Source organism: Rhinoraja longicauda, chromosome 17 (assembly GCF_053455715.1).
Source record: "Rhinoraja longicauda isolate Sanriku21f chromosome 17, sRhiLon1.1, whole genome shotgun sequence".
In the NCBI taxonomy this organism is placed as follows: Eukaryota; Metazoa; Chordata; class Chondrichthyes; order Rajiformes; family Arhynchobatidae; genus Rhinoraja; species Rhinoraja longicauda.
Window position 1 is genome coordinate 9437270 of NC_135969.1, and position 26119 is coordinate 9463388.

Here is a 26119-nt window from a genome sequence, read left to right on the forward strand (position 1 = left end):
CTGACGCTCCGCTCCGCTCCGCTCCGGTCCCCGGCGGCAGCGTCGCCGCCGTAAAGCGGCCTCGCTCTTGGCGACACTGACGTGAGGCGCGCGTGTTTCCGGCGGGCGTCACGCGGTGCTGCAGCCTGGCGCCATGAGACGGCCGAGTGAGTGCGGCGCCTCCAGCAGCTCCTCACCCCCTTCAACCCGTCACCCCCTCAATCCCTTCAACCCGTCACCCCCTCAATCCCTTCAACCACTCAATCCGTCACCCCCTTCAACCCGCTCCCCCCACACGCGCACCCCCTCAATCCGCTCCCGCCACACGCGCTCCTCCTCCCGCCCGGGTCATGTTCCACACTTAATCTCTCTGGCCTCTTCTATTTCTTACAGAATTAAAAAAGGCCAGCAAGCGCATCTCCTGTCACAAGCGCTTCAAGATCCAGAAAAAGGTGAGTGAGTTGCCGCCGCCGCCGCCGCCGCCATCGCCATGTGGCGAAGGAAGCCACGAGTCAGCCTCGCGGGTTAAATCTCTGGAAAGTTTTGCCTTTAAAGTTCGAGAAACGGCTTTTGCTACGTATTCCCGTGATATAAAAGGATTGATGCAATACAATGGAAAAAAAACATGTTCAAAATAGAGTTTTTACTGAAACATGTTCCCAATGTTGGGGGAGTCCAGAACCAGGGGCCACAGTTTAAGAATAAGGAGTAGGCCATTTAGAACGGAGATGAGGAAAAACCTTTTCACTCAGAGAGTTGTGAATTTGTGAAATTCTCTGTCTCAGAAGGCAGTGGAGGCCAAATCTCTGGATGCTTTCAAGAGAGAGTTAGATAGAGCTCTTAATGATCGCGGAGTCGATAGACAATAGACAATAGGTGCAGGAGTAGGCCATTCAGCCCTTCGAGCCAGCACCGCCATTCAATGCGATCATGGCTGATCACTCTCAAATCAGTACCCCGTTCCTGCCTTCTCCCCATACCCCCTCGCTCCGCTATCCTTAAGAGCTCTATCCAGCTCTCTCTTGAAAGCATCCAACGAACTGGCCTCCACTGCCTTCTGAGGCGGAGAATTCCACACCTTCACCACCCTCTGACTGAAAAAGTTCTTCCTCATCTCCGTTCTAAATGGCCTACCCCTTATTCTCAAACTGTGGCCCCTTGTTCTGGACTCCCCCAACATTGGGAACATGTTATCTGCCTCTAATGTGTCCAATCCCCTAATTATCTTATATGTTTCAATAAGATCCCCCCTCATCCTTCTAAATTCCAGTGTATACAAGCCCAATCGCTCCAGCCTTTCAACATACGACAGTCCCGCCATTCTGGGAATTAACCTAGTGAACCTACGCTGCACGCCCTCCATAGAGTCAGAGGGTATGGGGAGAAGGCAGGAACGGGGTGCTGATTGTGGATGATCACATTGAATGGCGGTGCTGGCTCAAAGGGCCGAATGGCCTACTCCTGTACCTGTTGTCTAATGTGGTGTGCTTCAGAACCAATTTAACTGAGCGGCGCCGTTGCTGAAGCCATGGCCTCGCGGCGCCAGACACCTGGGTTCAATCCTGACCTCGGCCCCTGTGGAGTTTGCACGTTCTCCCCGTGACCATGTTGGTTTCCTCCGGGTACTCTTGCTTCCTCCGACATCCCAAAGACGTGTGGGTTTCTAGATTAATTGGCCCTCTGTAAATTGTTCCTGGTGGGTAGGGAAGTGGCTGCAAAAGTGGAATAACAATTAGGGGCTAGCGGATTCAAGGGATATGGGGAGAAGGCAGGCACGGGTTACTGATTATAGATGATCAGCCATGATCACAATGAATGGTGGTGCTGGCTCGAATGGCCAAATGGCCTCCTGCACCTATTGCTGTCTCTAAAGTTTAAACTATTTTAAAGAAAAATACATGATCTTATATATATATAGTTAATGGGGTATGATACTCTTCTTTAAATGGAATTTTAAATTTGATCTAAGCAGAATCTGGTCAAGACGTATCATGGTGTCCATATTCTTGTAGTCTATCTGCTTTTCACTAAAAGCGCACATTCAGATTTGCAGCCTTATTTTTGTATATTCGCACTTTAAAAAAACAAAACCTATATTTGGAAAATATAGGGGAATGGATCCCGCTACCTGTAAATGTGGCGGAGGCTGACAGTCTTGCCATAAGTTGAAAAAATGTACTTGAGAATTTGGAAAGCCATAATCTACAAGACAATAGACCAAAAGCGGGGAAATTTCTATGATTCTTTAAATGTCTTGGTGGTAATATATCTGAAGTACAGAATATCGTTTGGGTACCCACGCATTTTTGAAATATTCTTGGGAGGACTATGAATCAAATCCCACCAAAGCAATTAAAGGTCTCGACCTGAAATATCACACATTCCATCTCTCCGGAGATGCTGCCTGTCCTGCTGAGTTACTGTGTCTATCACTTGAGCAGTAGGGATTTAAGGAGAGGCACTGGAATGTGGAAAGTCATGATTTTGATGGGGTTGGTAACATTTCTGCAAATACTGTTTAGTCACGAAATCTATAGTCTGATTCAGGCCGGGGGGAGGGGGAGGAGGAGGAGGAGAGTAACACTTCCTTTAACATGCGGTAGAAGTGAAATAAAAAGGCAATGGTTGTCACTGATCTATTTGTAAATCTGGATTTGATTAGGTTTTTAAGAGTATTTGGTGATATGGAACCAAAATTGTTAAAGGTGCTGAGAAAACAAATTTACCAGGGTTTATTGGTGGAATGGGCTTAAGGGGTTGAATGGTGTGGTCCTGTTACTATTCCTGTACTGTGATAACTCTGCTAACGTGCAACAGAAAGACCAGAGAGTTAGACACTTTTTGATTATTGCAATGGTTAACATTTCAATTTTGTGCCAGGTTCGTGAACACAAACGGAAAGTACGAAAGGAAGCAAAGAAGCATGGAAATAAAGGCAAAAAATTGCGAAAAGACCCTGGTGTTCCTAATGCTGCTCCATTTAAAGAGGACATTCTTCGTGAAGCTGAAAAAAGGAAACAAGATGTAAGGGGCTGGCTTGAACTATGAGTTATGCTGTGATACGTTAGGGTATTTGGCAAGTTTTCACTAAGCAAATTTGTTGTTTTCATTTACCTCGCAACTCCTTTAAGATCATGACCGATGTGGTCTTTGGCCTCAACACGCACAACCTTCCCTTTAAATCAGAATTCTTGGCCTTGCAAATATATAATCAATTTGCAGCCCTCTAGGGTAGGGATTTCACAACTCGGAAGAAATAGCCTCACATCTGTGACTGAACCATTATCCTCAGTTTGTATCTCCTGATTCTAGATTTTTCCATGTGAGAGTAGACTGCATGAATTATCCTTCAATTTCATGATTCAAAAAGATAATTTCCACACAGACTATCTTTTTTTCAGATGTTCAGGGGCCACGGTCTCGAAATAAGGGGTGGCTATTCAAGGTGGATCAGGAGAGTTTTTTAACTGCATTGTACCAAGTATTGGGAAATCTATGCCCAGACGCACAAGGAGGCTTTGTCCCCGAATATATTGAAGACAAATATACGAATTTTCATTTTTTGGGTTAGTGCAGGAATATAGCACTGGTATAAAAGTTCAATTGTGAACTTTCAATGCGAAGCAGGCATGAGGGTCCAAATGGCTTATTTTCTTCATGTAACTGTTGTCCAGGAATTGATATACTGAATATGTTGCACGGCCTTTTTGGGAAGTATTCCTTAAAGGTAACTTAATTGATGATTTCATCATTCTACTATAATCTGAGATGCATATTTCAAGTTGTCCGTTGGAAATTCTTCGAATGAAAAGTTTGACCAATAGTAGTTGGCTTCTTAAATTTATCAGGACTGGACTTGTATATTTAAACTAAAACAGGCTTTTTGCCAATCATTAATCACCTGTTCACATTAGTCTATGTTATCCTAACTTTCTCATCCATTCCCTACATACTGGGGGCAATGTGGAGGCCAGTTAACTACAAACCCATGGAGAAGGTGTAAACTCCATATAGATATCACCCAAGGTCAGAATCGAACCTGGGTCTTTGGTACTGTGTGGCGGTGGCAGCTCCACCGATTCTTTTAGTTTAAACAGGATATTGACACAGGAATCATTTTTGTTTCTTGTTGCTTATTAGTTTTTGTTTAAAAAAAGTAAATAAGAGGGGTGGCAATGTGATTGGTACATCCATTGTCTGTTTTTATTGCAGATGTTTTTATTTTCAATTTGTATGCATGTCAGGCAGTATCTAAAGAGATAAAGATCTGCAGAGATAAAGAGTAGATGGTTGAGGGCATGGACACCTATACAATTAGAAATATAACAAAGTGCTGGAAATGTTTGTCAGACAAACAATAGAATTTTATTTCTTTTAGCGGGAGGAGTTGAAGGAGAAACAAAAGCTTGCCAGACAGAAAGAAGTTGCAAAGAAAAGAAAACTGGATGCCAAGAAGGGAAATTCTGAAACAATTGAAAAACCTCTAAAGGTACAGATTTATCTGAGTCTTTTCAATTTCTGTAGTGGCAAAGGTGTTATCAAGGTATTTTCACACTGTACTCATACAATTTTTATAATTGCTACCTCTTTTCAGCCTGCATCTGTAAGTGAAAAGAAAAAGCCAGTCAAATTTGAAGAGAAAAATAAATCTTTATGCACGGAGTTGTACAAGGTTAGTGTGTGGTTGAGAAGTGAAAATGTATTTACTATCATAACTGCTAATTTGAATTTCACTTAATTTAGAACAGTATTCTAAATTATGTGGGGAAAATAATCATTTGGTTTGCTGAAGTGTAATTGCTATTGTAAATTGAGGCTTAAATATATCAACAAGTTGACTAGAAAATGCATCAGAAGATGCAGACTTAACAGAATAAATAGTGCATTCCATGGAAGTTTTTTTAGAAATCAGGTGGGGCAAAGCTTGATTTTAAGAAATTATTTTACCTCGAGTCGCCAGTTACTGCACAATAACTAATCTGTTTAAATACAATCACTGGTAGGAGGTAACTATTAAATGAGATTGCCAAATCTGGTCTTGTAGCACCAGCGACCAATGTTTATTAGTTGCATCATTGGGATTTGGATATTATAATTGTTTCATGTAATTAATAGGTGATTGATGCTTCAGACGTGGTTCTAGAAGTGGTTGATGCCAGAGATCCTCTTGGTTCCAGATGTCTTCAGGTGGAGCAGGCAATCTTGCAATCTGTGGGAAAGAAGCAACTAGTTCTTGTAATAAACAAAATTGGTAAGATAATATCTTAACTGCATAGTTTTTTGGACAATTATTAAACAACAGGATTGGGAATGGAGAGGGTGTGCATGTTTAGAATTTTGCCATTTTCAAAGTAGGTATGACTTTTTTTACTGTTTAGATTTGGTGCCAAAGGAGAACACAGAGAAATGGCTGAAATATTTGGGAAATGAGTTTCCTACTGTAGCTTTCAAATCGTCCACACAGCTGAAAGACAGGACAATGGTATGTTTCCTAAGAGGTTCCAATCTCACCCATTGAAGTGCTTTGTTTGAATTGACTGCCATAAAAACTGATGAAAGTTGTAAAACTCTTGATCTGTATGAAGAGAAAGTTCCAACTCTGATTTTATGCAGTTAATTAAAAAAATATTTTCCCAGATTTTATCTTCTATGTAATTATAAAATTTTGTTTCTTTCTAAACAAAACAGTACAGCACAAGTCCTTTGGCCCACACTGTCAATGCCAAACATGATATGTTTCCCTCCATATCCATGTGGGTTTCTAAATGCCACTGTCCTGTCTGCCTCCACCACCACCCCTGGCAGTGCATTTCAGGCAATAACCACTCTGTATGTTGAAAAAAAACCTGCCTTTCATATTTTCTTTAATTGAAAGTATCTAAAATATTGGCCATGTTTTAAGATGAACCAGAATGATGCAGAGCCAATGTTCTGCAAGCGTGCTAACATTGCACACTTAAGGTTGCAATGACCAATATAATCAAATTGGCTGTATGGAATTTATGTCTTGAGATTTATTATTGCTTTATTTGTAACCCCACTTTTACATGCCTTGTGCTATTTTAAGAGTTGCATGTATGTTAATTCAAACCAGTTATTCAGATACCCACTGCTGATTCCTCTCTTTATAGAGATGTAATGTGATGCCTCATCGATGTTCTCCAGTTCTGACTTGTGAATTTCACCAAGATAACTAAACTGTTCTGGTACCCAGGAACAGCAAAGATTTGAGGTTGGGGTATTAGCATGTGGAAATTATGAAGAATCAGTTCAGTCTTCCATTTCCTCACAAAATGTAATAATAATAATAAGCATTTATTTTATATAGCGCCTTATCAGAAGCTCAAAGCGCTTTACAAAAACAATCATAACATAAAAACAAACAGACAAACTATCCTAACGGAGAAGCGGCGAATAAACAACGCCAGCGTCCTCTCACGTCAGGGTCCGGCAGTAGACAGCAAAAAGCACAGGACACACAAAGGTTACTAATGTATTCCAACACTCTTGTTTAAAATGTGTGAACGCGGTTAATGATTTAATTACAGCATAGCCAAAGAAGTTTCAATCCTGATTTTTACAAATGGCTTTCATTTGAATAGGCACTGAATAAAAAATTGAGGAATGCTGTGGAGGTATCCCGTAGCAATACCAGCGCAGGGGATGAAACTCTTTTAAAATTGCTTGGGAGCTACTGCAAAAATCAAAAATTGAAAAGCATTAATGTTGGTGTTCTCGGTGAGTGTACTTACAAAATGTACGTCAATGACAATGGTGAATTTGAAATTTCCAAAATTTCTCTATCAAAATGGCTTTGTGGGCATTTCTCAAATATCTTTGATTTAAAATTTTGAGCAACCCATGTTACAATATTTTACATCCCTCATTCGTCCAATAAAATTAAGAATCTCATATGATTTGGTTACTTGCTAATAAGCATGCTAGTAAACTCAAATTGCCTTTGAGTGGTCGACACAAGACAGCAGATGCTGGAATCTGGAGCAAATAATAAACTGCTGGAGGAACTTAGTATTTAAGTGGCATCTATCGTGGCAAAAGCAGTCGATGTTTCAGATTGTGACCCTCTGTCACACTCTCCCTGGTTCTTCTACGGATTTAAACTCTACGGATTTAGAATTTGAATTGAATCTAAAACAACATTTCCCTAATAGTTGTCTCACTTGATATAATTCAAAGCATGCAATATATTCAATATTTTGTCCTTGCCAATCCTTTTTGTTTCAGGCTTTCCAAATGTGGGGAAAAGCAGTATAATTAACAGCGTGAAGAAAATGAGAGCTTGCAACGTGGGACAATCAAAAGGACTTACAAAGTAGGCTGTGATTATGTTTGGAGATTTGTATATTTAAATGAAACAAAGTAATTTTGGCCCAAAATTTCAGGATAACCCAGAACCATGTTTCTGCAGATGTTCCAAAGTTGCAATTAGAAAAAATAATCAAATTAGTTGTATGATAACATTAATTAGATTTTAGAATGCGCTTGAGGGTAGTTTTATAGCTTATCATACTTTTATTGGAATGTGCATGGTGTAGTGCTCTACTTGAGGGATACATTTGATTTCAATGAGGTTCTTGTGGGTAAATTAGGACATGGTGTGATAGGACATTCTATAAATTAGTGCCTGGTCGGACAGGCGTTTGTAAGGCCTCTTGAAACCTGTCCTTCAACTAATTTTTTTTGATTGTTTAACATTTTTTTAATATCCTTCAATGCAATAATAGCAGATGTGAAACTGACTTGTTTGGTAATATTTCCCTAACTTTAGGTATTGGTATTTTTTTGCTAATAAATTAATTTTAGCCAGGTAACTGAGTGAAAAATGAGGACAAATTTGTTAGTCTGATTTTCTATGACTGCTAAAGATCCAACTCTGATTTCATTCAGTGTCACTATGCCTGCTTTATCTCTAAATAAAAAAGTTTATGGTATTGAACTATTGACTTCACTGTGGTAATTGTAGTGTTATGAATACAGAACTATGCAGGAGGTACACATCACCAAGCAGATCAAATTATTGGACTGTCCAAGTATTATTCCTTCGCCGTTAAACTCTCCCATTTCCTTGGCCTTGAGAAACATTGTGGATATTCAGGCACTTGAAAATCCTACGGCCATAGTCGAACTCATCGTGAAGAACTGCAATAAGCAGCAGGTACTGATTATAGTTTATTCCCTTGTGGTGCTGTGAACATTTAAAATTATACTGTCTTGCTTTAATAGGAAAGTAATTATATATTGAGTGAGAAATGAGGAAACTTACATGTTCTGAAACTGTGTGACTGCTAAAGATCCAACTCTGATCTCACTCTGATTTTTGGCTGAATTCAACATTAAATTGATACATTAGAATAATGTATCAATTTATTTGTAATGGCTGTTCGATTTCTTATGTACAGGTGCTCCCCAGCTTACGATGCTTCGACTTGCGATGGTGCAAACGGCAGCGACCCGTGGCGATCCGCAGCTCGCTTCCGGCCACGTGATCGTGTGTATTAAATGCATTTCGTCTTACAATGTTTTTGGTTTCCGATGGGTTTCTCGGAACGGAACCCCATCGTAAGCTGCGGAGCACCTGTAACGCTGATTTCAATTAATCTGTTCTTTCAGTATCCCGTAAGGGTGGTATTGATGTTAACTGTAATGACAACTTGTTTATGTCATCTTCAAATCCAATTCTGTCATAACGTTGCATGATGATTGTTAAAGTTTCTAACTTCTCACAACAGCTCATGTTGCAGTATAATATCCCAGATTTTCGAACACCACTGGAGTTTTTCATGTTGCTGGCTCGGAAAAGGAATTTGTTGAAAAAAGGAGGGATGCCTAATCTTGAGAGAGCCGCAAAATTGATCCTTTCCGATTGGACTGGGTAATTAAAATATTGCTATCTGAACTGTAAATGCATGATTAAAATAATTGACTATATAAATAAATGGCAAAGCTTTAATGAAAAAATCCAAAATAGATTCATACATACTTTGGATTAAAATGTTCACCGTATAATATTGGAATATTTCCTTATTTAAGGGCGAAGATTAGTTATCACACACATCCGCCAGAGAGAGATATCACTGAAAAACTTGTGGATGGAGCAAAAAGCTTTAATATAGCAGAACTAATAAAAGGAAATGTGAATACACTGAAAGGTAATTAATTTGTGTTGCAACTGAAATATAGAACAGTATTTGTTATGAATTTTCTAATTTCTTGGTTGCAAAGACAAATTAGCAATCCCATTGTGAGGAGATATACAGACTCTTGTCGCACAGGTGTAAATGTAAATTATTTCCTAGTAAGCGGCTTCAGTAGTGGAGATGAAAATGGGACACAGTGGAATTTCGCTTTAGTTATGTTTTCATAGGAAGAACCGGCTGGGAAAATGTGTTCCTGGGATTTAAACCACTTGGGATAAACGGCAATGGACTGTTAGCTCTTAACTGCATGTCGCTCCCTACAAATCACTTCTGTTAGTACATTCCAGCCTTCAATTAAAAGTGCCAAATTTGCTCTTTTTGCCTCCTCGCTAGTTGTTAAATGTCCTAATGTGGCCGGCAGTATAGTATTCCAATCTACGGGACCAACACATGGGCTGCTTACAGAAGGAAACACTGAGAAATTGCAGGAAAAAGAAGAGAGTGATGAAAATTTGGAGGTAACAACTTTGGGGCTCCTACAACAATCCTTAAATCGTATGCTTATTCTAAGAATGGTATCGGGCACTACATTAAATGCAGGTGTTTACAATTTTTATATCTCAAATTGCCATTTGTTCCTCATTAAAAAAACTTGGTTGAAACATTTAATTAGATATGACTTTTAATATTAGAGTGGATGACATTCTGAGCTTCCTAAAATTAGGAATGCCAAAACAAGATATATTAAATGGATCTATCCCTCTCATCCATGGTCCAACTTTGTAGTGTTTTTGTTTCTAAGAATGATTGTAACAAGTATTGGTGGAGTTGGGGGTATATAAAGGGTTAAGAGAAATTTAGATATGGGGTCATCTGTTTTCTTTTTAAACACTTCTCAGGCAGAATATGTTGAAGTAGATGAGAATACAATTGAACGGTTAAAAGCAAACAGATGTTCAGCAGACAACCAGTTGCAAGGAAAAGATAAGGAAATGCCCTCCAAGAAAAAGCAACATGAATCAGGTCAGTTTTTAAAAAAAATCTTAAGCTGTGAATGTGGAAAGAGCTTGTTTCACCTCTGCAATTGCAATAAGCAGGGACAATGGAGGAAGTATATAAATGCAAATTAAAATTAATACTGATCCAAAAATGGAAATCATAAAAAAATGTATTTTCTGAAAAAAGATTTAACCTGGTTGTATTTGTATGGAGGAAACTTCACCAAGGGTTTCTCATTCTCAAAATTATGAACTTTCATTTTATTTTTGCCTTTCAGAGAAAAGTGATCTCCCAAGTCAAAAACATATGAATATCGATCTCTCCTGTGAAAGACCGATGGATGATGCGTATGATTTCAACACTGATTATGTTTGAGGATCCATCAAGGTGCACGGCTAGAACATTTGGACTACACAATATATTGCATTTATTAGTGAACTAATGAAATCTTTATCATTATTTTCAATGTTTGTCTGTAAAGTATTTTAATATTAAAAATGAAACATTAAATAATTTAATGCTACATGATGTTGCTTATTTATTTAATCGATTTACTAAATGGAAATAGAAAATAACCTGCAAGAATGTAAAATGCTTATGAACATAAGAATTTGGAATATTTTTATATAACTCCAACTTGTTAGGAGTTATATAAAAATTAGTTATTTTGTCATTGAGATGACAAATTCTGATACGGTATAGGAAAAATTGGGAAGATTTAACAGCCCTTGTTCATATGACACATTTAAATTGAGAATTTTTAATCCAGCCATGCAATATGGAGAAAAATTGAACTTTTAGTTGGCACCTTTAACATTTTAGTATAAACTAAATACTGTGGGTGCTGAAAATCTGATTGTAACATTCTATCTAAACAAATCTTGGATTTATTTATCTAAATAAATCTTAGATTCTAAATTAGATCTTAATTTAGCAATCCAAAAGGTGCTTCAATATGAACTACCTTTCAAATGTCTTTTACTATACTCTTATCAGCACCATCATGAAATGCTGACCAAAAGGAATACATTTATTTCATAATGATCAAAGCTTTTGTCAAGGAAAAAGCAAATTAGTTTTAGGATCTTCCTGCAGGTTGTTGAAACAATCTGTTCCTAATTCTGTTAATGTAGTTTATATGCTCAATAAAATTTTGAATTCTTACACTATGAAAATTACCAGATCCTAGTAATAAGGTCCATTTGTAAATAGCTTCTGTCCTACCCATCTAATAAAAGGAGGATAAAGACTTATCGTAGTGATAAGCATGTTGCTACCTTTTCCTTAAACAATTGAAGTGCAATTTGGACACCACAACAAAATTCTTCAAGAACTCAATATATACACACTCTGGGTTAAAATATGTACGCTATGGTACTTCCTTTGAACTACTCAGACTTTGAACAGCTTATGCCAATAATTATGAATTTTAAAACACTTTACGCTAGGTAACGTCATTGACCTTAAAACAGAATCTAAAAGCACTATTGAATGTGAATTTAAGAAATAAATTCTTGAGTGGAGGTATTTTTTTCACAAATTCATGGTTATTAGTTTAGAAGTCTCTTTTTTTCGAATGAGCATCCTCTTCCTCTGGGTGTCGTCGCACTGGGTGGAATTTTCCAGTGGGGTCTGGAATATACCACCTATCCCAGATTTCACTGTAAGGCGAAGTTCGACCCCAGGGTTTGAACCGCCCATTCCAATGCAGCAACTTGGCAGCTTTAATAAAATGTGATGAATATCTGGTAGCAGCACTAGACCCTACAAGAAAAAAATATATATATTAATAGAATGTTCATCTTTATCTGAAATACACTGGTAGTTATATGAGCTCGGGTACTGTCCTCACTGTCCTCATTACCTCTATTCCATTGCGGATATTGAACTTTGTCTACGGAACTATGTTGAGAACTATATTCTGCACTCTATCTTCCCCCTTGCTCGACATGAGTTTGACTTGATTGTATTTATGTGTAGTGTTATCGGATTTGACTGGATAGCATACAAAACAAAGCTGCTCACACCACCTCGGCACGCATAATAATAAACCTAAATCGCGCAGTCTATTCTCAGCTGCAATACTGTGTTTCCATTATTGGACTATGAATGAAATCACTACATATTAGATTTGCTAAATATATTAATACATATATTGTTTTGAAAAATATTTCCAATAAAACAACTTACCAAGATGCCTGACATGCCACAGTGGATCAATGGATGAGTATTGTTTATAGAACACCAAGAGCATAGGTGGTGTCGTAACACTACCAGCCAACGCACCACCATACAAGTTCTCCCTGTGAAAATAAATGGCTATTAACTCCTGATTCCAAAGATATGCTGACATTTTCATCGATCAATGAATTCCATTAAAGTCTGCAATTTTAAATAAATATTTTTTGACTTGAGTGGTAAAATAACTCACAACTTATAACGATCTTTAATTATATAGTCATCTAACTGCAGCAATGAAAATTTAAGTTATGGGGTGGGGGGGTGGGAGGGGGTATGATTGCTCGGTGTTCTGCTATTTAACCTGAAAATAAGGAAAAGTTAGTTTAACAGCAAATAAAATTAATATTTCCATGAAGATTGATATGCTTACAGTGTAATTATTAGAAACTTACACCACATTGATTTCCATCCATTTTTCAAGCTGTTCTGTGATGTTTTGTTGTTTCCATTCTGTGAGATTAGCTACAAAGACACCGGGATTGAAGGAGCACATGCCTGCCTTCATACCAAGTTTTCTAATGGTTTCCTTTTTATAATCAAGGAAGCCCAAATATGTGTTCTAGAAAACATAAGAGTTAAAATTTCTCGTGGGTTACTTTATTTGAAATGTGATTTCAGTTCAGTGGCTCAGAAGCTGAATTGAAACGAACCTTCCCTCTATAAAATTGAAAGGCAAAAGATAGCAAATGCTGGGAATCCAAAATGTAAACAGATTGCTGGAAATATTCCACAGGTCATGTAGCAACATGTGGAGAACAAAATGTCGCCAGCATTCCAGATCAATCACTCTTCTTCAGTACCATTAGAACAGAGTTATTCATCTGAAATATTGGCTCTATTGCTCTCCCAGATTGAGAATCTTGTAACTTGGTGCCAAGATAACAACCTCTCCCTCAATGTCAGCAAGATAAAGGAGATTGTGATCGACTTCAGGAAGAGAAGCAGTAAACACATCAGTATACAGTGATGGCGTCGAAGTAGAGATGGTTGATAGCTTCAAGTTCCCTGGAATAAATATCACCAGCAATTTGTCCTGGACCAGCCACATCGATGCTATGGGCAAGAAAGCACACCAATACCACTACTACCTTAGAAGGCTTTGGAAGTTCAGCATATCCCCAATAATCCTCACCAACCTCTACAGATGTGTGGTACAAAGCATTTAGGATTTATCAAATCGATTTATTCACAAAATGCTGGAGTAACTCAGCAGGTCAGGCAGCATCTCGGGAGAGAAGGAATGGGTGACATCTGAAGAAGGGTCTCGACCCGAAACGTCACCCATTCCTTCTCTCCCGAGATGCTGCCTGACCTGCTGAGTTACTCCAGCATTTTGTGAATTAATAGGATTTATCAAATCCTGGTATGGGAATAGCTCCAATACAATACAAGGAATTGCAGAGTTATGGATGTAGCCCAAACCATCACACAAACCAGCCTCCCTTGTATTGACTCCATCTACACTTCATGCTGCCTTGGCAAGGCCAAACAGAATAATCACAGACCAGTCTCACCCTCTTCACTTCCTCTTCTCCCCTCTCTCATCAGGCAAGAGTTCCAGAAGGTTGAAGATGCATACCTCCAGATTCAGAAACAGTTTCTTCCCAGTTGTTACTAGCCAACTAAACAGTCCTCTCATCAGCTAGAGTGTAGTCCTGACCTCCCATCTTTAATCGAACTTTATCGGATTTCAATGTTATATCTTGCACTAAATGTTGTACCCTTTATCTGTGCACTGTAGATAACCTCATTCTATTCATGTGTAGTCTTTTCTTTGACTGGATAGCACTCAACCAAAAGCTTTTCACTGTAGCTCGGTACATGTGACAATAATACATTAAACTAGACCATTGCTGCTGCCTGACCTGCTGTGTTTCCAGTACTTTCTGCTTTCTTTTCTTCAACCAGTGTACACACAGAATTCCTGATAGCACACAGGGCATTATTTTTCCCCTCATTAGGTGTAAAGTTAATACTTGTTATGAGCCTACTCTAATTTACAAGTTACGTAAATACTTTTGGAAGAGCTGGGGGTCAGAAAATATTAAGGTGGGGATAAACTAATCTCTTGGATAACGGATATCCATATTAATTTATTTTAGCTTTTTATATTGAATGCTTTATTTTTTCAAGAGGGTGCACTCAAAGCTCATGAAACGACAAGATCCTGAATATACTCCACTCTCCTTACTTACATCAAGTACCATATGAATATTTGGCCAGTTTCTGTCAATAGCAAATTCTATCATGATTAAAAAATACCTGACTTCCAGCACCTCTGACCAGCACCTTGGAAGATATTGAATCACAATCTTCAGAAAATGCAGCAGCATGACCTGGCTTTAGTTCAGTGTCATAAAGTTCGCGGATGTCTCCTAATGCAACCGACATAAAAGAGAAATAAATACAAATATACACAGTAGTATAAGAAAATAACTGCAGATGCTGGTACAAATCGATTTATTCACAAAATGCTGGAGTAACTCAGCAGGTCAGGCAGCATCTCGGGAGTGAAGGAATGGGTGACGTTTCGGGTCGAGACCCTTCTTCAGACTGATGTCGGGGGTGGGACAAAGGAAGGATATAGGTGGAGACAGGAAGATAGAGGGAGCTCTGGGAAGGAGGAGGGGAAGGGAGGGACAGAGGAGCTATCTGAAGTTGGAGAAGTCGACGTTCATAAATATACACAGTGCTGTGTTAGGCTCTAATGTCTCACAAGCGCTTAATGCATTGAAATTTGAAAAGCTGTGTCATCTATGAAAGTTGTCTTGTCTATGATTCATTCATTTATAGACTTGTTAGTTTACAGAGAGGACTGAGCATGGAGATTTCAATAAAAATAGAATAAAACTAGAATGAACTTCTCCCAATTAGTGCCATGAATTGTTGATTGTTGGAAATAAAATAACTATAAACAGCTATTTTAATAAATAAATATAACAGAAAGCTCAAACTAGAAAGTTAGTGCACATTATTGAGCACTTCACTAAATTATGGAAAACATAATTCCTCTACACAACTCTGCATGTCATAAGTACATAGTTAGGATGTTTAAAACTGAAGCAACAAAAGATTACCTTGTACTATCACGTCATCATCCAGGTAAATGGCTTTCGCTGTGCCAGAAATCAACATAGGAAGGTAGAATCTTGCAAATGTCAACTAAAACAATGAAAATTACCAAGCAAGATAAAAGTTTTAATTTGTCTTTCAAATCCATTTAATGAAAAGATCTAAGATTATCAAAACAAACTGCCATAATGATTTAATTTCAGACATCATAAAAATATCTTTCACTATTAATCTTATCAGAAATTAGTGAGATAGCCATGTCTTATTATTCATATATTGTATGTTTGTTTTATTTGTTATTTTCAGTTATCAAAATACTGATGTGGAAGCCCTGAACAAATCTTTGAAGGTAATGATGCGATTGAAAAATTTATGAAAAAAAGATACAAACTTTAGGATAAAATAAAGGAATTTACTATAAAATCTGGAAAGATATGATTATAATATGATTACTATTGTAAAACAATGGCCTGCTCTCCGGTGCAGGATTTCCTCCAGTTTTTTCCCACTGCAATGCTGGAAGGATTTCAAGAGCTTGGGGCAGGTACAGGAAAGATTTACAAAAATGGTACCAGAGTTGAGAGACTGATTTTGTGGAAGGACGAGAAAAGCGAAATTTGTTCATGGAACACAGGATGGTTAATAATATGTTCAAAATGAAACAAAATTTGCAAAGAGTGAATATGGAAAAACTATTCAAGAGGGCCAACAGAATAGCTCCAGATTTAGAGTACTTGGTAAAAGAGTGAACGATGTGAATAAAAGGAATTTTCTTTTTAAATATAGTAAGTTGTTATGATTCAGATTACTGTCTGATGTTGACAAATACGTTAGCAGCTGAAAATGGAAATTAATAATACAAATGGTGAATTTGAAAAATAAAATCTCATTGTGTTCAGCAAGGAGGACAAACTATTTGAAATGCTTATTGAAGATAAATAAAAGCAGATAATGCTGGAATCACTCAGTAAGTAATCCAGTTGATGAGAAGCAGAGTTAATGTTTCAGATTAAAGACCATTCGTCAGAACCAAAACACATAATTTACAGTTTCTGGATTTTCAATAAATCTTTCAAAGATTCAGGCCTCGCTCAAAGGGACAAATGATGCACTTTAACACACACATACACTCAAAACGGGGTACTCACTGATTTTACTTCAGGTGAATCACCGTCGCTTTGGACTTTGCCTTTCAAAATACGCAGGTCAAATTCTAGAATTTTATATTTAATATTCATCAGTTCTCGACTCTGAAGCCAAGATCTAAATCAAATGAAAAGAATAATTAAGACCGTTCAATTATGGAGTCAGATTGGAGAAACATAGAAAATAGGTGCAGGAGTAGGCCATTCGGCCCTTCGAGCCTGCACCGCCATTCAATATGATCATGGCTGATCATCCAGCTCAGTAACCTGTACCTGCCTTCTCTCCATATCCCCTGATCCCTCTAGCAAAAAGGGACACATCTAACTCCCTCTTAAATATAGCCAATGAACTGGCCTCAACTACCTTCTGTGGCAGAGAATTCCACAGACTCACCACTCTCTGTGTGAAGAAATGTTTTCTCATCTCGGTCCTAAAAGACTTCCCCCTTATCCTTAAGCTGTGACCCCTGGTTCTGGACTCCCCCAACATCGGGAACAATCTTCCCGCATCTAGCCTCTCCAACCCCTTAAGAATTTTATATGTTTCTATAAGATCCCCCCTCAGTCTTCTAAATTCCAGCGAGTACAAGCCTAGTCTATCCAGTCTTTCTTCATATGAAAGTCCCGCCATCCCAGGGATCAATCTAGTGAACCTTCTCTGTACTCCCTCTAAGGCAAGAACGTCTTTCCTCAGATTAGGAGACCAAAACTGCACACAATACTCCAGGTGCGGTCTCACCAAGGCCCTGTACAACTGCAGTAGAACCTCCCTGCTCCTAAACTCAAATCCTCTTGCTATGAATGCCAACATACCATTCGCTTTCTTCACTGCCTGCTGCACCTGCACGCTTGCTTTCAATGACTGGTGCACCATGACACCCAGGTCACGTTGCATCTCCCCTTCTCCTAATCGTTCACTCTGGTAATACTCTGCTTTCCTGTTCTTGCCGCCAAAGTGGATAACCTCACATTTATCCACATTATATTGCATCTGCCATGCATTTGCCCACTCGCCTAATCTATCCAAGTCATTCTGCAGCCTCCTAGCATCCTCCTCGCAGCTAACACTGCCACCCAGCTTCGTGTCATCCGCAAACTTAGAGATATTGCATTCAATTCCCTCGTCCAAATCATTAATATACACCGTAAATAACTGGGGTCCCAGCACTGAGCCTTGCGGTACCCCACTAGTCACTGCCTGCCATTCCGAAAAGGACCCGTTTATTCCTACTCTTTGCTTCCTGTCCGCCAACCAATTTTCTATCCACCTCAACACTGAACCCTCAATACCGTGTGCTTTAAGTTTGTACACCAATCTCCTATGTGGGACCTTGTGGAAGGCCTTCTGAAAGTCCAGATATAACACATCGACTGGTTCTCCCTTATCCACTCTACTAGTTACATCCTCGAAAAATTCTATAAGATTCGTCAGACATGATTTGCCTTTTGTAAATCCATGCTGACTTTGTCAGATGATCTCACCACTTTCCAAATGTGATGCTATCACATCTTTAATAACTGACTCTAGCATTTTCCCCACTACCGATGTTAGGCTAACTGGTCTATAATTCCCCGAAGGTATGGAAAATATGAAGAAGTTTTGATTGATATTTGCAATTATTTGATAATCATGTTCACCTTAAGTGACTCATTGTGTCATTTGTAGTAATTATATAAAAGACCACATTTGATCTGGTGTTACTATATATACTGTTGATAGCTGCTATTACACCTCCCAGTCGCTCTTCAACAGCAGGGATCAGAATTGGAATCTCTTCACCAGTCCTCTCTTCTGTAATTCTCAAAAAGTCATCCGGTTGTACGCTACCATATTTTAGTTCTACAATATTAAATGGGAAAATTAGGAGGAGATAATTTACTACATGCAAAGGTAACATTTTAAAAATCTTTAATGTTGGTTAATAGAGAGCAACAATAGGTTCTTGTTCTCAGTGAACGGATTGCAATTCCTTCTCTAACTGAATTTTTCAAAGAAAAATTAATATGAGGATTCATTTATAAAGCAATGGGAATCCAACACAAGTATAGCTCATGCACAAATGGTTGTAAAATGACTCAGTCAGAGTTTTAATTTTCCACTTATTGAAGTTAAATAATTTTTCAAACATAAAGATTTATGAATTTTAAATTTGCTCATTCAAATGTTCAATTACCGACAATATTCCTGTAATAAAATAGATTCAACCATATTTTCTCTTTGCTGTGTCAGCCAGGCAACCAGTGCAAATATTGCTTTAAGAGAATGTAATGCAGGTCAACCACTGATTTTCCGGCAACTGGTGGTCGGCCACCCCCCTCTTTAATCTGGCCAAAATCTCTCCCCTGCAGGTCCCCCCGAAACTGGCGCCTAGGTTGGGTGAGCCCACCGATCTCAACCTCATTGGGACATCCGCACCAATCAGCGGGTTGAATTTGCCCCTCTGCGGCCAGTGCTCTGGAATTCCGGCCTGGCTGGAGCCAGCAGATCCATACCCATAGCCGACTTTGTGAGCCGGTATCCCGGCTACCCAAGGCCATGGCCTCTGTTGGTCCGGCAAAATGGATAATCCAGAAAGGCTCTGGAACCAAGGGTGCCAGAAAATCGTGGTGGACCTGGACCAAAAAAAACATTACACTTAAGTTGTATAATATTTTTTATTAATAAATGGTACTTCTGTTAGAAGGAAGATTATAATTTAACAGATAAACCTCTAAAAATTGGAACTCCAATAATCTGGAGTTAGTGTTATAACCGAAATGCGGACACATGCAACATGCCACACTGAGCAGGGATGCAGGGTATCAGTAAATGTTGTTACTTACCCGAGTTTCCCTTGTTTAAAAGATCATGCAAATTAATTAGATTATGCCGTACAACTATCAAAAACACTATTGCAACAAGCAAGATCACCAGGATATGAACTGTAAAAGAAAAAATAAATAAATGAATTTCGCTACATTCCACTCAATTTATCTTCCTCCTCTTTGATCCGCGTGCAGAAACACGGTTTGTCAGATACCAACATCTCTCCATCCCTTACTCATGCACCCTTACCAACAGGCTTTTAAACTGTGATTCAATCATAGCCACACTTGATTAGACTCTTCCCGGCATTTCCATGTGAACATTCCAGCAAAGGTGACAAGAGAATGAATAACACAAGCTAATTTATCAAATAATATTCCATCAATGCCAAGCAACAATGCGTCCAATTAATGATCAATTCATTATACAATTCACGTTTAACATAAGGGCACAAAGCTTTATTTCCATATGTTTCCGATTAAAGGACATTGACTTTCAAGATGCAGCAAGGAAACAGGCCCTTCAGCCCACTGAGTCTGTGCCGACCAGCTATGACCCCGTACACTAGCACTATCCTACACACTAGGGACAATTTACTTGACCTGAAGCATTTTTCGTTTCAAAGACCTGGCAATGGATCGGACCCCATTTATTTCAATAGGGATTCTTGATCTAGACAACATGCAAACCCAGTGTTTTCTTTTAATTAATCTAATTAATTTGTTTGAATATTTTTGGATGTAACTCTCCTTTCTGGTATGTTAAATATTTTTAATTATGTTACTTGCAGTAGTTCTTAAAGGCTCTATCAATGATAAATTAAAATGCAAAAAAAGCTTCATGTTTTGACAGAAGACCAAGATCCATCCCCAGCTGATATCCTGAGCAGAGGGTCAAGCCACCACATCCAGCTCACACAAGTGTGGATGGGGAGGGCCAGCAGTGCCGAGTTCAGCACGGTCCAATGCTGTGTATTCTGGTGCAAATACACCATCTCCCTATATACACAGCTCTAATAGACCATTTTATCCATTCAGCCGGACCACTGACGCCATAACAAGCCACTTGTGTGGTAGGAACTACCAAGCCCAGCCATGTCTGTACACATCATAACACCATAGCTTATATGTCATGGAGGCGAACACCAACAATAATGGGCACAAGGGATGGCTAATTCACGATTTATGTTTCTTTATTTATTTATATCAAGTCTTACATACCTTTTCTGAATGACATTTTGATATTCTGTTGTGATTGAAGTCCTGAACCTTCACATCTGGAGAATGAAGCAAATAAATTCTTATTTTCTTTAGCAAGTATGAACATTCAGTTCTTACTTCATTTGAAATTAATACTGCACAATACAGCCACTGAAGCAGGAAACGTTATTAATGAAGTTGCTGCAAAAACAGAAAAGCCACTCTTCTGAAGTGTAGGATTTTTTTAAGGACTTCTGGTGGTACATAATCTTTCCAATTTACTGTAAATGAGTGATGAAACACCGTATAATAACATAAGAAACAAAAGCAGAACCAGATCATTCAGATCTTCTCATCAAATCAGCCATTCAATAACACTGTTAATCTTTTACACAACATGTCTTGATTCTTTTAATATCCAAAGCTGTTAAATAAACAGTGACTGTGCCTCCACTGCTCTTTTCGATAGAGAATTCCGAAGATTTAAATGGTCTACGTGAAGACATTTCTTCTCACGTCAGGCCAACCTCTTATTTTGAGACTGTGCCCCAGGGAAAATATCAAAACTGTAATTCATCATGGAGCTTATTAAGAATTTTGAATGTTGCAATAAAATCACCTCTCATTCGCCTAAAATACAGAAAATATAGATCCACTCTGTTTAATCATGGGAAAAAAAATCTCCCAACCCTGGTGAAACTTTGTTGTAGTCCCTCTAACGACACGCTGTCAGCAAACAGTAAGAGTTTCTCTAAACATATAAATAGGTAGAAGGAGGCTAAGGTAGATGTGGAATCTCATGACAATGGGGCTGGTGAATTAATAACCAGCAATAAAGAAATGGCAGATATGTTAAATAAATAAAAGTATTCATTGTAGAGGACACTTCAAATATCTGTAAATTAACACATTTTCTAATTTCAAGTAATGGGGAGGAACTTGTAAAAAACCCAATCCCAAGTGATAATGTATTTCAGATACTCAATGGGCTAAAGGCAGACTAACTAGCGGACCAGATTAGCCTGGCCCAAGGTTTTTAAAATAAGTGGCTGTAGAACCCATTGATTGAAATTGTTCAAAACTCTCTAGAAAGGTACGAGGGGATTTAATGTCAATGTAACAATGTGAAGGATGAGGTTAAGGAGTACTTAGAAGTTCATGATAAAATAGGATGGAGTCAGTGTGGTTTTGTGAGGGGGAGATCGTGCCTGATGAATCTGCTGGAATTCTTTGAAGAAGCCAATAGCAGGACACACAAAGGAGAGCCAGCGGATGTTTACCTGGTTTGCAGGAAGCCTTTGATAAGAAGGTGCCACACGTGAGGCTGCTAAGGAAGATGATAGTCTATGGTATCAAAGGGGAGATACTAGCATGGATAGCAAGTTGGCTGGATGGCAGAAGGGAAAGAGTGGCAATAAAGAGGGCTTTTTCTAGTTGGCTGCCAGTGAGTGGTGGAGTTCTGCAGGGGTCGGTGCTGGGGCTACTACTCACATTGTATAGTAATGATTTGGATGAGGGGATCGAAGGCTTTGTGGTCAAGTTTGCAGATGATACGAAAATAGGTGGAGGGGCAGGTAGTGTAGAGAAAGCAGGGACTCTGCAGAAGGACTTGGATAGGTTGAGAGAGTGGGCAGAGAAGTGGCAGATGGAATACAGTTTAGCAAAGTGTGGAGTCATGCATTTTGGTAGTAGGAATAAAGGTGTAGACTATTTTCTAAATGGGGAGAGAATCTAGAAATTGGATGTGCAAAGGGACTTGGGAGTACTGGTGCAGGATTCCCAAAAAGTTGCTTTTCAAGTCGAATTGGCAGTAAGGAAGGCAAATGCAATGCTTATTTCAAGAGGACTAGGGTACAAACACAGGGATGTAATGCTGAGGCTCTATAAGAGGCTCGTCAGGCCGTATTTGGAGTATTGTGAGCAATTCTGGGCCTCAAATCTGAGGAAGGATGTGCTGGCTCCAGAGAGGGTCCAGAGGAGATTTACCAGAATGATCCCAGGAATCAGTGGGTTAACATATGATGAGCATTTGACTCCACTGGGCCTGTACTCACTGGAGTTTAGGATGGGGGGGGGGGGGGGGGGGTGGGGGGGGGTGGGGGGGGACATCATTGAAACGTACCGAATAGTGAAAGGCTTGGATAGAGTGGATGTGGAGAGAATGTTTCCACTAGTGGGAGAGTCTGGGAAGTCATAGCCTCAGAATTAAAGGACGTTCCTTTCGGAAGGAGATGAGGAATAATTTCTTTAGTCAGCGGGTGATGAAACTGTGGAATTCTTGGCCACAGAAGGCTGTGGAGGCCATTCAAAACATCACTGGAGTCTCACCTGTTCAGCACTGCCTTCAACCACTGAAGGTCACCTCACCTTCTGTCTCCTTTTTCTGTTCGTTTACTTATTTATCTATTTATTCACTTCTCTATGTTCTAGAAATCCCTGTAAAGCGTCTTTGAGTGTTTGAAAAGCGCTATATAAATGTAATGCATCATTATTATTATTATTATTATATCAATGGATATTTTTATGGCAGAGATAGATTCTTGATTAGTATGGTTGTCAGGGGTCATGGGGAGAAGACAGGAGAATAGGGTTAGAAGGGAGAGATAGATCAGCCATGATTGAATGGCAGATTAGACTAGATGGGCCGAATGGGCTAATTCTGCTCCTATCACTTATGACTATGACTTCCTCACCGGCAGATCGCAATCAGTATGAATTGGCAACAATTCCTCCTTAATGACCATCAGCTCAAGGGCACCTCATGGCTATCACAAGGTCATACGTGATCGTCCATTTGGCCCATTAAGTCTACTCCGCCATTCAATCATAGCTGATCTATCTGTCCTTCCTAACCCCATTCTCCTGCCTTCTCCCCATAACCCCATGACACCCTTACTATTCAAGAACGCTGTGTTCTCAGTCCCTGCTCTATTCTCTCTGTACCCAAGACTGTGCAGCCAGACACAGTTCCAACAGCCTCTTTAAATTCACCGACAATACCACTGTGGTTGGATGAATAATGGGTGATGATGAGTCAGAGTACAGGAGGAAGATTGATAATGTAACTGAAAAGTGCCAGAGGAATAATCTTGCTCTCAGCATTAGCAAGTCCAAGGGGCTAATTGTTGACTTCAGGAAAAGAAAGTCGAGGAACCATGTATCTGCCTTTACTGAGAGTACAGCGGTGGAGAGTCTACACATGTACACATGAGAACTTATTGGCCTGGTTCAGTAACCCAAACGCCTAAGAATGAAGGAGGCGGCAGCTTCAAGTTCCTGGGCATGCACATCTCTCATGATATCCTGTGCTCGGCACAGTGATGCAATCACCAAGAATGCTCATCAACACTTCTACTGCCTTAGAAGTCTGAGGAGATTCGGCATTTCACCAAACCTCTACAGGTGGACGGTAGTTAGCATACTGACTGATTGCATCACCGCCTGTTTCAATAACTCAAATGCCCAAGAAGGAAAAAAGCTGCAGAGAATGGTAGACATTGCCCGGTCTATTATAGGGACAGACATCCCCACCTTCACAGGGATCTACAGGATTTCAAAAAGGCAGCTAATATCATCAAAGACCCACCGCACCTTCACCACATTCTCATCTAGCTGCGACCATGGAAAGAAAGTACAGGAGCTTGAGAACTGTGACCTCCAGGTTCAAGAACAGCTTCTTCCCATCAACCACCAGGCTCTTGAACCACACTGCACACCACTAACCACATCCCCACCTCAGCAATGATATATTATGGACTTTGTTTAGGTTGCACTATATACTTTGTTTTGTATTATTATGGTGTGGTTACCTAGTATAACTATATTTATTGCTTAGTTTAGTTTAGAGATAGAGCGTGTAAACAGGCCCACCGAGTCCACGCCAACCAGTGATCCTTGCACATTAACACTGTCTTACACTCTAGGGACAATTTTTAAAATAATTACACCAACCCCATTAGGCTACAAACCTGTACGTCCTTGGAGTGTGGGAGGAAACCGAAGATCTTTTGTCTATTGTCTATCTTGCGAGAAACCCATGCAGGTCACAAGGAGAACGTACAAACTACGTACAGACAGTACCAGTAGTAGTGAGGATCAAACCCGGATCTCTGGCATTGTAAGGCAGCAATTCTACTGTAGTGCTATTGATTATTGTATATTTATTTGTTTCATTAAGCTTATTGTAAACCTGCAGCAAGCAAGAATTTCATTGTTCCCCGACAATTAAACATGCTTGATACTCCAAAGGGGAACCACTAAAGCTAATTTATGGGATGAGAGAATTGTCCAATTAAGAGAGGCTAGACAGTTTAGATCTAGGTTCTTTGGAGTTTTGACGAATGAGAGGTGACCTTATTCAAACATATAAAATCCTAAGAGGGCTTCACAAGACAGATGTTGAAATGTTTTAACTGATGGGAGAGTCATGAATATAGGGACATGGCTACAAAATAAGGAGCCAGTCATGAGGTGACTGAGGCGTGGAGAAATTTATTCTCCCAGATAGCAGTGAATCTCTGGAATTCTCTGCCCCTGAGGGTGGTGAAGGTCAGACCATTAGACATATGGAGATGGGCAAATATGTGAAAGGACAAGGAATTGAGAGTCATGGGGAACTGACACAGAAAAGTTCAGATCAACATAGTTCAGCTGTGATCATACCGAACGGCAGGGCAGACTTGAGGGACACAGTGACCTACTCCTGCTTTTATTTTATTTTGTTTTGGGGGTGGCTGCACGTCTTGTCAATTTATCCCCAGTAACATTCATGTAATCCATGTGTTCATCATACAGTAACAGTAATCCATGTGTTCACAAGGAGAAAACATTCAAACATTCCTATTGAGCTAAAACGGTCATATCTTCAGCATAACAATGTACAACATGACCATTCTCATCCTATGCATTGCACCACTCCAAAGAATGCCATGTTTGTAATTAGTTACTACACTTTCCAAGTTAAACAACTGCAATTTACTTCCACAATCTTGGTGAGAGCAGAAAACTGCCACGAAAACCGACTTTGCTATGCATCCGTCATACTTTCTAAAGAAAGATACGATTTAAATTATTTTAGAAGAATAAAAAAAGTGTTAAAATCATCCTTATTTTGGAGCTGAATGCACACATTGGCTGAGAACTCCAAAGAAAGTTGATGCAGGGAACCATCCTGTGGATGAAAATCAACGTCGTCTGTGATCGTGCAGAAGATAACTTGCCCGGCACTAAAAACATTTTAAAACAACAAAAACAAAGAAAGGCTTTACCTACTTCGGGAAGTTTTGAATTAACAGCAGCCAACTGCCAACTCAACATGGACAGGACAGGCAGCCCCCAGCTGCGCGGGCTGTCTAACTCACTGCCTGAATCATCCGTGACCGCGCAATAAATCTAAAGAAGCGATCGGATGCCACTTTAGATTTATCCCAGGCCGAGGGTTGGTGGTTGTTGTGTTTTCTCATTTGTTGGGTGTGCGGGCGTTAGTTGGGCAGGCGGGGTGGTTGCTAAGGCGAGGGGGCC

General features: G+C 39.4%; 2 protein-coding genes and 2 non-coding genes across 5 annotated transcripts; 3 read left to right on the forward strand and 1 right to left on the reverse strand.

Annotated features, from left to right (window-relative positions):
• The first annotated feature begins 105 nt into the window (after nt 1-105).
• On the forward strand, nt 106-10640 carry gnl3 (G protein nucleolar 3). The gene is made up of 15 exons (XM_078414045.1): nt 106-146; nt 373-431; nt 2860-3003; nt 4358-4468; nt 4574-4651; nt 5095-5230; nt 5358-5461; nt 6582-6717; nt 7225-7312; nt 7978-8155; nt 8730-8872; nt 9031-9149; nt 9531-9655; nt 10037-10160; nt 10414-10640. The coding sequence occupies exons 1-15, from the start codon at nt 134-136 to the stop codon at nt 10509-10511; spliced, it is 1656 nt and encodes a 551-aa protein (XP_078270171.1). The 5' UTR covers nt 106-133; the 3' UTR covers nt 10512-10640.
• Nucleotides 7818-7890, forward strand: LOC144602022 (small nucleolar RNA SNORD19). Its single transcript, XR_013548407.1, has one exon. It is a non-coding gene; the product is annotated as a small nucleolar RNA SNORD19 (small nucleolar RNA).
• LOC144602023 (small nucleolar RNA SNORD19) lies at nt 8245-8316 on the forward strand. Its single transcript, XR_013548408.1, has one exon. It is a non-coding gene; the product is annotated as a small nucleolar RNA SNORD19 (small nucleolar RNA).
• Nucleotides 8830-25936, reverse strand: glt8d1 (glycosyltransferase 8 domain containing 1). 2 transcript variants are annotated; one of them, XM_078414046.1, is made up of 10 exons: nt 25871-25936; nt 20621-20676; nt 19418-19516; nt 18233-18434; nt 16598-16712; nt 15455-15539; nt 14640-14752; nt 12770-12936; nt 12327-12439; nt 8830-11900 (listed from the first exon to the last, which is right to left on the reverse strand). In XM_078414046.1, exons 2-10 carry the CDS (start codon nt 20634-20636, stop codon nt 11692-11694), a joined length of 1119 nt encoding a protein of 372 aa, XP_078270172.1. In that variant the 5' UTR covers nt 20637-20676; nt 25871-25936; the 3' UTR covers nt 8830-11691. The 2 variants fall into 2 exon arrangements, with proteins under 2 accessions (XP_078270172.1, XP_078270173.1); XM_078414047.1 differs by having other exon boundaries at nt 25867-25912.
• Nucleotides 25937-26119: the final 183 nt, after the last annotated feature.

Bases quoted from the DNA above. Each gene is read 5' to 3' on its own strand.
- gnl3 (XM_078414045.1), top strand. The intron at 5,462-6,581 runs GTATGTTTCCTA...TCATTTGAATAG, and splicing joins AGCTGAAAGACAGGACAATG to GCACTGAATAAAAAATTGAG. The intron at 9,150-9,530 runs GTAATTAATTTG...CCTCCTCGCTAG, and splicing joins AAATGTGAATACACTGAAAG to TTGTTAAATGTCCTAATGTG.
- glt8d1 (XM_078414046.1), bottom strand. The intron at 18,435-19,417 runs GTAAGTAACAAC...TTAATATTGTAG, and splicing joins TTTAAACAAGGGAAACTCGG to AACTAAAATATGGTAGCGTA. The intron at 12,440-12,769 runs GTAAGTTTCTAA...TTATTTTCACAG, and splicing joins TGGATGGAAATCAATGTGGT to GGAGAACTTGTATGGTGGTG.